The sequence below is a fragment of the Urocampus carinirostris genome, chromosome 8, assembly GCF_059441175.1.
Source record: "Urocampus carinirostris isolate Australia breed hairy pipefish chromosome 8, RoL_Ucar_1.0, whole genome shotgun sequence".
NCBI classification, from domain to species: Eukaryota; Metazoa; Chordata; class Actinopteri; order Syngnathiformes; family Syngnathidae; genus Urocampus; species Urocampus carinirostris.
The window spans coordinates 44831189-44845191 of record NC_142356.1 but is presented as its reverse complement, the minus strand read 5'-3'; the positions used below and the strand labels follow the sequence as shown (position 1 = coordinate 44845191).

The window sequence follows — 14003 nt, the reverse complement described above, 5'->3', positions numbered from 1 at the left end:
TTAGAGGACAATATGGACCTGCAGCTGCCAATCCCAGAACTTCCTGACCCCAATGAAACCTCTGGAAATGCCAGAAGAGATTGTTACATCAGTGAGGCGAGTCAAAGCGCAAGCCCGCATTATATAGTTAGATAAACTTTAAAAAAGTTCTGCTCCTCTCTTATTTTGGATAACTATTAGTTATTACTGCAGCAGTCACTATTTGTCCCGAGTTCTACATAAGTGGAAGTTATAAGATGCCAACGACGTGCCCGGTGGTGTGGATGGTGTGGTAGCTGTGATGGTGGCCAGCTCTTCCACGAGACGTTCTACATTGGCCTTTCAGAGTAACATGACACTGTAATATATTGTGTATGTATTTGAAACAGGATATACATAACAACAGCTCAAGGGTTAGGATGATGTCGAATTAAATTTTGAATTACCTTGTATTTCATTTTTAAGTTTTCCCATGTTTTTGCTGCCTGTTGTCCTGTGATTCTTTTACAATAGAATACTTCTTAGAATAATTCTTATTAACTCAGTTACTTTTGTAAAAAGTAGTGAGTAACTCTACCTAATTACTCTTAAAGTAATTTGCCCAATGCTGACCGTAATACACTGGAGCTCCACAGACCCCAACGCTTTTCTGCAAGTGACACTGGCCAAGCAAAAGGGAAGCCGGGTGAGAGCGGTGCAATAAAATGCACTGAACCATTTCAAGGCAGTTTTCAAGGACCACTTTAGATTTTTACAGCAACTCGTATAAGTACTTGGATCTTTTTATATTTTGGAGCTAAATCGTTGGACCCGGAGCACCAAGATTGGCAACGGGGGAGTAAATCCAGCACGCCGTGACGCGTCACGGTGACAGGACGCTTCCAAACCAGACCGCTTGCTTTTCATCAGGTGTCCAGCGCCATTGGGGCGGGGCATACGAGGTAGGCGGGGGGGGTTAGGGCAAGGTCCGCCATTCCAAATGCTTGAATCACTGGCGTCCGTTCCCCAGTCACATTCCAGACGCAGATCGCTCTTAGCTAAGCTGCATCGCTCTGTGTCGGAAGAAAAGTGGAAAATTTTATTTTTGCTGCCTAAAACGAACCTTATAGATGGATTTACTTTGTCCGACACAGTTTGGGGGACATTTGCTGCTGATTTCATACGTCAACTGATGGATTTATCATGAGGGCTTCAATGTAAAGCACGGACCTAAACTTAGGCGCTTGTCGGAAGCGGAGTTTCTAATTTTCTTATTTTTTTCTTGTCGAAAGACAAGCTGGAAATGATACTAACACGTAAGTTGTTTGTTTTTGTTTGCATAGTGTATATACAGAGTATAAATATATATTATTGAACCAACTTTAAAGTTTAAACTCTAGCGTGTTGTACTTTACATTAAGTACAAAATATACAATGTGTCTGGACCAGGGGCAATTTTAGGTTCAGGGTGTCTGATTGCTCCACCATTAACCAAATGCAAACAACTTTCAGTCATTAAAGATATTAATCCAGACAATTAAATTAATAATAATTAAATACCGTACCGCTGTGTTATCTAACACAACCCGTTTTACTACCGAGAAGATAATAATTCAGTATCATAAAAATCAAGAACAATTCAAAACTATTTGAAATAGGTTGATAATCCATCGAAATGCGATGATGATGTGATTAACTCAGGAAACGACCACAATTAGAGCAAAATAGTATACAGTATTGGGTCGCTGTTTTAATCACTTATTTTGTTATTTAGTTTTGAAGTACAGTATTACTGTAGGTATGTTTTAGTTTTTTTTAATGTATCTGAAGTCTTATTTGTATTGAAGTTCTGTAGTTTTTTTGTAGTGTTACCGTAGTTTTATTTTTATACTATTTTTCCAAGTAATTTTTATTTAGTATTCCCATAGTCTATTGTTTCAGTATTTCTGCAGTACTTTCGAATTTTTAGAATGTAGTTTTTTTGTTATATCTGTAGTATTTTCGTAGTATTTTTGTATTATAACAGTAGTTTTATGATTATAGTCTTTTTGTAGTATTATTGTAGTATTATTTTTTTAGTATTTTTGGGCTATATCTGTTGTATTTTGTAGTATTTCCATATAAGAGTATTTGTTGTATTTTTGTAGTATTTTTGTGATATTTCCATTGGAGAATTTTTGTAGTATCGCTATAGGTGTAATTTGCAGTATTTCTGTTGTAAACCTCTTGTAGTCGTAATTTTGTAGTAATATTTCCCCAGTAGTTTTTTATATTATAGTATTATGTATTTATATTTTTTTAGTATTTCAGTAGAAGTGCAATTGATAAATTTCCAAAGCAACATTTTAGTAGTACTTTTGTAGAATTTTTGTAGTATTTCCATAGTAGTAATTTCGTCATATTTCTTTAGTATTTTTGCAATATTATTGTAGTTGTCTTTTTGTAGTATTTCTGGAGTAAATAACTCTGTAGTGGTATTGTGTAGTAGTATTTTTGTAGTAATTTATAAAAAAAAAATGTTTTCAGAATGAGAGTTAAATAATATATGAGGTCTCTGTTTTTAGGCACTATATTTGATATCTATTTTTGTAGTTATTTTGTAGAATTGTTTTTGTTCTTTTATATAAATATTTTTAGTGGAACAACCAAAGTGACAATGGGGACGTTGTTGGCACCAAAAAAGTTAACCACTCTTGGGGGCCCCATAGTGGTTGCGAGGCCCTTAGCAGCCGCATAGCTCGCTTATGCCTTGGGCCCGGTCGGCTCTGGGTCAACTGATGAGGGCAAAGCAATGCTAGGAGCAGAATAGAATGAACCATATCAAGGCAGTGGCGTAATTCTGACGCATTTTTGTTTTGTTTTCTTTTTCGCCATCATATCTCAGCCTTTCCTGTCCTTTATTAAAGATAAGAGTTTTTAAAAAGCTATATTTTCAGGGGGTGCTCGGGTTTAATTTGGGCTGGTTTCTTCCGTGGTTTGGACTTAAAACTACTTCTAGGCACTTGGCTAAGAAAAGCCCGACTAATCCCTAAGATACACAGCAAATCAACCAAAGTTAAATATGCATTGTTAAATTGTTTTAACGCACCTGGTGTTTTTCCAACAATAGACAGAGTAAAAGGGAACAAAAAACTCTAGTGTTAGTGAAATCATATGCAGTCTAAATAGGTTTTACACTGTCACTCCCACATAATAATTTTACAGTAGATGCAACAATGGTATGAATGAAATACTTTTCCATTGTAAGAAGGAAACATTCAAAAACCTCAACATGAGGAGAATTAAGAAACCTTGAGAAGTGTCAAATATGTAATTTTCCTAATGAAAGACCTCCCAAAGCCCTTTTCAATGTACTTCACATTTACCTATTCACACACACACACACACACTGATAACGGAGTCAGACATGCACGGCGCCTACCTGCTCACCAGGATTGTTAGTTGTTGTGTCTTACTCAAAGACCCTTCAACTTTTAACTCTGAGGAGCTGGGAATCGAAAATGTAACCTCTTGGTCCCAACATGAGTGCTCTATCTCATGAGCTACTGCCAAGCTGGTGAGCTTAAAAAGAAATTGTAGTAAGTACTACCTTATACATAATATATAAATGCATATGATTAAATAACATGGGTGTGTTTTAATAATATATATGTAAAAGAAAATTGTATTTACGATTTGCTTGACATGAATTGAGCTGGAACAGTGGGGTTAGTGGGTGGATGCAGAAGGGGGAGGTGACTGTGGATCATTCGTACCAACACCAATTTCCTTGTTGAATTAATGTTCTTCAAAGGCTGGTAGAGAGTGTCAATGCCATACGCCCCAAAATATTGTCCTAACGCGAGCAGACAAGGCTATTTAAAGTCCTCTTTTTGACTTGTCTTAACTTGTTTGGGGTGCTTTGGCTCTTGAGGTTTTTTTTTTGTTTTTGTTTTTCAGGCGCATGCTTCCTTATTAGAAGGTTCAGTCTTGGACTAGATACAAAAGGCAGCAGTTGTAACTGTTAGGCGCAAGCTCCGACACACATGTAGACATCACCAAGGTTGGGTAGGGTTACTTTAACTTGATTACTTTCAATTACTTTTGGATTATTCCAATACCAAATATGCTAATAAAAGACAAAATAAACTAAATATGAATAAAATTATGACTCACAACGTGTGGTAAGCTTTCTCTCCTGGCTTTGATCTCCTTGATCTCCGGCAAAACTAACATAAAATGTGACAGAAACAAAATTAAAATAAATCCAAACAGCTTGCCAACATCATTTTTGCCGTTCCATGTATTCCATTACTCCCCAAGCCTGCACAAAATGTAGCAATTTTAGTCAAGTCAATAAAGACCTCCCAAAGCGGTTTACAATGTGCTTCACTCATCAAAGTAAACAAAAAATGGCCTTGAAAGTACTATAAAAGTGCTTAAATTTGGCCATAAAAAAAGGTGTAAGAACACTGCATATAGGAAAGGGGGACACTAAGAAAATGATGTTTTGGCTTTTTTGCCTTGTGAAACAGGAAGTGAGCAGAGGCCTTATCAGCAGGATTTCACATCCAGCTGGCGTAAGTCTCACATTCCGTGAGAAGAAACACATGTGCTTAAAGCCTGTCACCTCAGGTGAAAAAAGCACAGTTCTGGCCACTGAGAGTAGATGGATCCAGCGGGCTCCGTTCTGGTTGCAGAGAGCTTATCACAAGTTTGAATCCGAGTGGTCTCCTGAGGCGTGTTCAGGAGAGTGAGTGATTGCTATCGCGAGCTATCGCTAGCTTCTGAACGGCCAGTGATTATTGAGCGCTCGCGTGCCCGAGTAATCACGGGAGAAAGACCGCTTACTTTGATTTCCAACATGGCGTCGACAGTGCAGAAGATGGAGGATCTCACCCTGACGAGTGCTGTTGGCGATGTAATATATCGTCTTACATTGCCTGGTAATGTTTGTGAACAATGCAAGACAGGTATGACCCTTCCACTGCATTTAGGATAACCTTAACTGTGTCAATATGCGAACTGTCGCTCATATCAGCCAACTCGCTCAAAGCAAGCTGTAGAACGAAATCCATTGTACTGTCGTCGGCCATTTTGGATCAGTAAGGCAATCACAGTGAGCGATTACAAAACGTTCAGCAGTGCGCGGCAAGCGATTATCAAGAGACTACATGTCTGATCACTCTCCTGAACACGCCTCTGATCCCTGGCTTTAGCCTTTTGGTGTGAGCAGTATTCTATCAATGGGGGATGAGGTGTCTATCTGCGTTAACCAACAATTGTGCAGTTTCTTGCAGCTGTGCTTGTGTGTTTATAGAATAGAATAGAATATACTTTTATTGTCATTGTTACAAAATGGGTTAATATATTGTGACAACAAAATTTTGTGGAAGATCATCATGCTAACAAGCATGATCTTATTTATTTATGTGGTTGTGGGGTATCGCTTGAGGCAAACCACTTGATGATAGTGCTGCCGGTGTCATAATCAGCGAGACCCACCAGATTTTCTTATTGTGCTAGCAATGGAATAACTTACAACTCGATGGGAAAAAAGCATGTCACAGACCACCTTAGCATTCCAGAAGAGCTAAGGGGTCAAATTTTATACTACGTCAGACATTGACCTCTCTGGTCAGAATCAACTCACCAGTTCCTGTTTACTAAACATGTATTGATCAGGGGTCTTAAACTTACAGCTTGGGGGACGATATTTGAGGCCTTACCTATTATGAAAATTTTATGGACTTCACCGTTTCAATATATAGATGCTACCTCCGTGCTAACTAGTTAGGCAAGGCTGGAAATTGGGACCAATTTACTTGCAAATCCGGCACAAATTACAGTATATGCAGGTAACAAAAATATCAGCTTGTAAAATGTGAGTTTTTACCAGCTTGGTGGCCTTGGGGGTATGGCGCTCGCCCCGAGACTGGGAGGTTGTGGGTCAAGCCTCGGCCGAGTTATACCTAAGACTTAAACATTGGTACCCGTTGCCTCCCTGCTTGGCGTTCAGCATTAGGGGTTGGAATTGGGGGGTTTGGTCACCTAATGATTCCCAACACCTCAGTTGGGTTGAGCGAGGGGGCTGGGAATCCCCTCCTCTGTATCAATCTCCCAAAAAGAGTCAGAAATGACTCTAGCCACCTCACACTCGGGGATATGGCTGCGGTATATATATAACAAAATGTGAGTTCTGTCTGCAGTTTGTTTTAAATGCGGCATATCAGAATCAGAATTGCCTTTATCATCACTGTATCTCTACAACGAGATTAAGGGGGGACTCCAGTTGGCAAAAATTGTACAATATTAAGACTCATGAATAAAGAAAAATATACAATGTGTAATATAAAGTATTTACATCTGAAATAAGAACTATACACAACCGGAATATTTCTCTTGATACTCTAACAGAAATGTGACAACTGAAAAATCTTCCATTGTACAAAGTTAGGTGTAAATAAGTAAACAGTACAATGTAACACCTTTAATAGTACAAAAATAAAGTAAAAACTTTTGAAAGCCAGTGTACTTGGTTGGTTGCTCCCAATCAGTTATATAGCTTCCTATATGCTTGGCAAGCTAGTTTCTTGTTTTTGGCCATGGAATAATTACGTTGTCTGCCAGCATACACTATAGCAGGGGTCTCCAACCTTTAAAGCTGAGAGTTGCTTTTTGTTACTATTTAGCGCAAAGGACTACCAGTTTGATTTAAAAAAAATAAATGTTATCCCGTTGTTGCTATGTTAATACTATGTTATAACTATGTTACCTGGTTAAATATTGTAAGTAGCATTAAAAAGACTCAGTCAACCAAACATTTTACAAGAAAATTACAATGCCCCAGCCTGGTTAGGTATTATCAGAACCGGCCTGTGGGCTACTCAACTGGCCTTCAGGGGCTATTTGGTGCCTGCGGGCACCGCATTGTAGAAGTCTTTCTTATTATTAAATGTTGATTTTGGAGAAAAACTTACCGTAATTGAGATTCTTCAGGCCTAAATTGTAATTTCGATGCGATTTTAGATTTTAAAAGAAAAGTTCATTTTCTGTGCTAGTTTTGTTTTTCTCATAACTTAAACATAGTGAATGAATGAAAACTTTTATTTCAAACATTAAAATAAAATTAGGACAAAAACAATGAGTCAACAACAATAGTGACATGCAAACATAACTTGAGATGACGTATTTGGAGATTGAGGGTATACGACTGTAACAAAATATCAACTATAAATGTACAAATAAAAACAGAATTTCAGTTTAATAAATGGTCTTGATCCGCAGCGGTGGCTTAAGAGTTGGTAGTCCGAATGAATTAATTTCTTTTCAATGTAACGAGCCGCTTAAGCTACGTGCTTTGGCATTTGTTTTGGTGGCCATTTGTGTGTACACTACATGACTGACTGGCGGCTTACATCAGCCTATCAAAGACATGCACATACGTCTTTCAACCTTTGCCTCGCCTTTATTGGCTGGTGCCATTAAAACCTGATTCTGATTAGCCGGCAGTGTAAACCACAAAACTACGGCGGCGCAGTGGTTAGCGCTTGTGCGGCACAGTTCTAAGGTCTTGGGAACCTCCTGTGTGGGTTCAAATCCAGCTACCGACCTTACTGTGCGGAGTTTGTATGTTCTCCCCGTGCTTGCGTGGGTTTCCTCCGGGCACTCCGGTTTCCTCCCACGTTCCAAAGACATGCATGTCAGGTTAATTGGCCGGCCCAAATTGTCCCTAGGTGTGAATGAGCGAGTGAGTTGTCTGTCCCTGTGTGCCCTGCGATTGGCTGGCAACCAGTTCAGGGTGTCCTCTGCCCACTGCCTGATGATTGCTGGGATGGGCTTCAGCACCCTCGCGACCCTACTGAGGATAAGCGGTGCAGCTAATGAGCAGTTTTCAGCCCACCAGGGTTTTCCTTTTCGTGCAACCGATGAATTATGCATCCATATTCTTTCCTGTTAAGCAACAACTCATGGAACTTGGCAAATGTTTCTCTGCATTCACAACTCCCAGTTGCTTATTGAGCCCCGGGCTCAGTAAGTTCTCTTAGAGAAACCCTGACTATTTAATATAAACCCGTGTTTGTACGGGTGCTTGAAAATGGAGAATTGGCTTTTGAAGTCTTAAAAGTGCTTAAATTTGACCATGAAAAAGGTGTACGAACTCTGTAAATCAGTGGTCAAACTTGAGGCCTGAGGGGCAATCGTGGCACCCATGACAAAGGTTTGAGGCCCCTGCCCTTATATGAAAGTTAAAGGGTCAGTGTGTATCGTTTGCCCTCTAGATGTAGCTGTATTCTGTTGTGTCACTGAAAACAGGTGCTAAAAGTACAACGGAGGGAGACAAAATATAGAGACTCAAAGTGACCAGAACGCACTTTATTACTTTTGAAGGGAATAGCAATAAGAAAATGGAAAAATAAATAGAAGAAAAAAAGACAAAATAGAAAGAGAAGAAAGGAAAGAAAAAAGTAAAACTCAAGAAAAAAATGGAAAAGAGAAATATTATTATTATTAAGTCCATATTATAATTACTTTTTTGCCATTTTCCCTTTTTTGCTTTTTTTCCCCCTATTCTCGTTTTCTTTTTGTCCCCTTTTCTTATTTCTTCCCTATTTGTTGTTCCTTTTTAAAGCGAAAAAAATCCCTTCTACTTGTCTTCCTTGGTGAAAGGCAAGCTAAAAATTGAAAGAAAAGGGTGCTCTTTGCTCACTTTCACCCTCCGTAGTGGATAAATATAAAACCATTTGGCCCAACCTTATGCAGACCCTAGGTTCAGTGACCCCAAGTCAATTGATTCAAACAGAAGTGACAAAAACAACAATGAAGACATGTTTTAGTTACTGTATAATAGCACAGTCTGCAGACAGGAAAGGGCATGCTGCAGTTGCCTTACGTTTCTGTTTGAGCTCCGAGGCTGAAGTCAACTCAGTCATACTGACACGGATTTGTCAACTGACAAGTGTTTCAGTCTCCCTTTATTCGCCTTTCCTTACTCCTTCATCAAAAACACTTGTAGCTACATAAACAAGCTAAATACGAAGAAGAATTTGTCCTGAGCGTGCGGGTAGAATGTTGAAAGCCAGTGTACTCAATTAAAAGGAGTACAAATTTGGCTAATTTTTTCTGCTTTTTATGCATACGGTACTTTTTCTTTTATTTTAAATTTCTGGATTGAACTCAATTATTACCCAGTTGCTATAAAGCCCTTTCCGTGTTTGTAAACAAGTGTAATGTGCATCAATGTTTGCTGATGTTTTTTTCTAAGACTTTCTCATGATAGCTAGCAATATTCTTGTCGCTTTCTGCCTTGAGTCTGCAGTTCTAGACGGCATGCTTTCGTGTGTTGCGCTTCCGAGTAATCAAACAGAACCTTGTTATCAAGGTGCGGAACGTTTCTATTTCCTACTGATAAACGATGCCGTAAACATTGTATGCTTTTTTTAATGGTTTCTACTTTTTCATGGCCAAATTTCAAGCATTTTTGAAGCACTTTCAAAGCCAAATTTTTCATTTTTTCCCCAGTACCATTAATAAAAGATATCCAAGGCCGATCAAAAGAACGAGAGCCTATACCTTAGTTTTTCCTGCCGCTTTCGGCCTTGAGTCTGCAGTTCTGGACCGTGTGCTTTCTTGTGTTGTGCTTCCGTGTGTTGTGCTTCCGTTGTCTTGGCTTGTGTAATCAAACCTTTCTATCAGGTTGTGAAACGTTTCTATTTCCGACAGTGAAACGGTGCTCCCAGTTGCTCTTTGAGCCCTGGGCTCAGCAGGTTCTCTTAGGGAAACCCTGATCATTTAATTTAAAGCTGGGTTTGTACAGGTGCTTGAAGTCCTTGAAAATGTTTGAATTGTAATGTTGCATTTTTAAGTTCAGGATAATGCTTGAATTTTGGGTGAAGTGCTTGAAAAAGCTTGAAATTGTTGCCATGGCCATGGTCCTTGGCAGTCTGACTTTATTAACCACGCAATAAATGATTTTTTTTTTAAAGTGCGTGAAAATAACGGTGACATGCCTGCACTGGTGGCTCGTCATTATGGCATTGTTTTGTGAAGCGTCACCTCTACCTTGCACCCGAGAGAACAGCTCTATCCAGAAAACCGGCTCCTTTAGCCTGGCTCGACTTCCAAACGGCTTCTCAGGTTTTTTTTTGTAGCACAAAGTATGTGCTAGCAGCAAGTCAAAGTCAACCAAAAAAAGAAAAAAACTCTATCGGCCCAGGAATTCTTCCTTTGAAGGTACTGAAAAATACTAAAAAATAAATGGCATTGAACGTGCTTTGGTCATGAAAAAGGTGTACAAACCCTGTAGAAAGACAAATAGTGGTTTAGTGGTAGCTAGATTACCTTTTTGAAATTGTTTCATAAAACCATTTTGTGTCTTCTTAAGAAGATCATCTTGGCCCTGCAGTTGATAAGAAACCCCAGGCAGCATTTCTAGGCTTGCGTGGCAGATTCACAGCCAGCAATTAGGTCATTGCAGATAAGTCCAATGATAGTTAGTCCAGCATTCTTTTTCAATCTGCCAACTTCAAAGCCTCGGGCCACGGCGATAACTGTATTCAGGCTCATGGCCTCCAGTCCTCTGTCTCTGCGGCAGAGTTTTGAGGTGGGAGGCAGCATCACTGTTTGCCAGCCGCTCGAAGCAAAGTCCCGCTGGATCTGAGGATTCAGAACTGGCCGCAAAAGACCTCACGGTTTGTGTGACGAGGGGAACTCTGGTCGGCAATTGTGAGAATTTCCTGCCACAGGAAAAGAAGAGAAGGGTTGAGAAGAGTTGAAATAAGCCCACAGAAAAGAAGCAGTAAGACTACAAGTCAAGTCATGTTTATTTGTATAGCCTTTAATCACAAGAAGTCTCAAAAGGCTGTACAGACTGTTATTACACCATCCCCTGATCTAAAACTGACATGAGTGCAAGGAAAAACTCAAAAACCCCAGTATGAAAAAATTAAGAAACTTTGAGAAAGGGCTGCACATGAGGTAATCCTAGGGCATCAACAAATGATACACAGACATTATCAACACCAAATACAGGTCATTTACAAGCCATATAATATAAGTGTGTTTTAAACATAGATTTAAACATTTCCAGGTTGCAGATTGAATCTCAGAGAGCAGAGAATTCCACAGCACCAGGTGACCCCTCTAAAAACTGCAAATTTCTTCTTGGCTCTCAGGATCACAAGTAGACCGGCATTTTCCAGCAAAGGCTCTAAACAGGTATCTGAAAGATATGAGGTGGCAAGTCCATGCATAATTTCTCATGAACCAACAGAACATTAAAATCATACCTTAAACTGACAGGGAGTAAGTAAGGTCAGGTCATCAAACTTTCTTTTCTTAAATAAAAGCCTCACTGCAGCATTGGTACCAACAGCAGGCTCTCAATGGTAGATTCCAGGAGACCAGATAGTAGTACACTACAGTAATCGAGACAGAAGGTAACAAATGCTTGAATTATGAACTCAGCATCAAAATTGTACAGCAAAGGGCAAATTTTTGTTGTGAAAATGGAAAAAAGCTGTTCTCGTGATATTCTTAATAGAAAAGATACAGAAAAGAATAGCAAAGGAGGAAATTTTTTTATTTAATTTTAGAACTGGCTGAGAAGTACCTGGAGAGCTCACTTTTTATCTCACTGGTTATGCTAAATAAACTGAGTGGGGATAATTACTGGAGGTTCTAATGTCATCTTTATTAGCAGCAGCATGGCTGTCATAAGTCATGCTGTGATAGACACGCTCATTGTTCTATATGGCTTATTTGCCCTCGTCACAGTTTCTTGAGTTCTCTTCACAGGGATTATGTCAAATCAAATATATTTTATTTGTAAAGCACTTTTAAGGCAATAACTAGCCACCAATGTTCCTGTTTAAAAGCATTAAGCATACAACAAAACAACAAAATCCCTGCTCCCCTCCCCACCCGACAACCCAAAACATCAAAGAGTCTGTGTATGATGCATTGGTTAAAATACAATAAAGAAATAAAAATAGCAATATAAATAAAATATGATTATGGAAAGGCACAGACTAACCATTGGAGGAAAGGAACCTGAGGGAGGCTTATCCACACTGATAGGGATGGTACCAGATGGCCTCAGGATTTTCAGCTATTGAACCACACCCTTCCAAATGAGGAAACACCGAAATATAAAAATAAAAGTAAAAACAGCTGCAGAACAAAAGTATGACACAGTAAAAGATTAGAAGTTAAACAGATCCCCCCGCAAAAAAAAATTCATATTAAAAAATCCTCTTAAAAATATCAAGGGTCTCTGCAGACCTGATGTCCTCCGGCAGACTGTTCCATAGGTGAGGACCAAAGGAGCGGATACCGCTTCACCATAGGTTTTGGTCCTTACCCTGGGAATAGTCACTGCCAGATGACCTTGGGGACCGCGAGGGCTATTATAATAAAAGCAAAACAGACAGATAGGATGGCCCAATACAATTAAGACATTTAAAAACAAGTAAAAGCTAATGGAACAATTTAAAGCTAGTGTAATGTGATCCCCCATAAGCACCCGTGCTGCCTAGTTTTGTAATAACTGCAGGCTTTCAATGCTCTTTTTGGAAAGAATATACCTCCGTTTTTGCCTGAGAGAGAAATGGGCGAACTCTGGCTATATATTTGAGATGATAAAAACATATATTGTATATATATATATATATATATATATATATATAATTATATTTTTGCTTTATGGAATACAATTGAGTTCAGTTGAAAATAACACCCAAGTTTTTAATGCAATCTGTTGGTCTAATTTGTTAGGCTTTAAATGAAGGTTTTAAACAACACTATGGTTCTAAAATTGAGCTAGGATTAGAAACTAAGGTTAAGACCCTTATTAAGGTTTTTAACTGAATTTAAGGTTCTGAAATCGGGTTGGGGCTAGGGTTTACAGCTCGAGTTAGGTTGTGAGTCTAGGTTTAGGAACTAGGGTTTGAGCATTATATTAGGGTTGTATACTGAATATCGGGTTCCAAAATATATTTAGGGCTCGGCTTAACGGTTTGAAACAGGGTTAGGACTAGAAACTACTGTTTGAGCTCCATAGTAGAGTTAATGATTAAATGTAAGGTTCCAAAGTAGGTCTAAAGCTAGGGTTCTGATTTGAAACAGGGTTAGGGCTTGGAACTAGGGTTTGAGCTCCATTTAGGGTTATAAACTGAATGTAGGGTTTCAGAATAGGTTTAGAGTAAGGAATACAATTTAAAACAGGGTTGGGGCTAGAGTTAGATGTAGCTAGGGTTTAGGCTGCAAGTCATGGTTTTATCAGATTCCAAAGTAAAATTTTGGCTCGAGTTGGAGTTTGAAACTATGGTTTTGGCTCTTGTTCTCTTGATCCTTTTGATTGGTGCTATATTTATTCTCTTAATGGTCCTGGAAAAAAATGGAAAATTGGCTTTGAAAGTCCTTAAAAGTGCTTGTATTTGACCATGAAAAAGGTGTGCGAAATCTGTAATTTAGGGGTCCTAACCTCAATTGTTGCACCCATGTGGCCCCTGCCTTAATATGAAAGTTAAAGGGACAGTGTGTGTCACTTGCCCACTAGATGTAGCTGTATTCTGTTGTGCCACCGAAAACAGATACTAAAAGTACAACTGAAGGAGACAAAATATGGACCATTGCTTTTGAAAAAAGAGACATAAGAAAATGAAAACCATAAATAAAAGAAAATAAGACAAAAAAAAAAAAAGAACAGAAAAAAAGACAAGGTTAAACTCATAAAAAGAGATAAAAACAAATGAAAATTTTTTGTTGTTTTGGTCCTTTTTTTCTCTTTATTCAGACCCAAGCTTCAGTGGCCCCAAACTCAATTGATTCAAACAGAAGCTGACAAAAAGAATGATAAAGACATGTTTTTGTTATAATAGCACAGTTTGCAGACAGGAAAGGACATGCTGCAGTTGCCTTACGTTCCTCTTTGAGCTCCAAAGCTGAAGTCAACTAGGCCCATCTGACAGGGAGCGGACATAGTATTTCCGCCATTCCTCACTCCTTTTCCAAAAACCCTTGTAGCTACGTACATAAACAAGCTGAATACGAAGAAGAATTTGTCC

General features: G+C 38.8%; 1 protein-coding gene across 4 annotated transcripts in view; it reads left to right on the top strand.

Annotated features, from left to right (window-relative positions):
* The first annotated feature begins 1001 nt into the window (after window positions 1-1001).
* The window catches only part of dlc1 (DLC1 Rho GTPase activating protein), a 108678-nt gene continuing 95676 nt past the window's right edge, over window positions 1002-14003 (top strand). For 3 of the 4 annotated variants that reach the window (XM_088342874.1, XM_088342872.1, XM_088342871.1), the window contains exon 1: window positions 1002-1274. In XM_088342874.1, the coding sequence (XP_088199000.1) occupies window positions 1262-1274 (13 nt within the window). In that variant the 5' untranslated portion in view covers window positions 1002-1261. Of the gene's footprint in view, window positions 1275-11026; window positions 11155-14003 lie in introns of all 4 variants that reach the window. The other variant, XM_088342875.1, reaches the window with a different exon arrangement.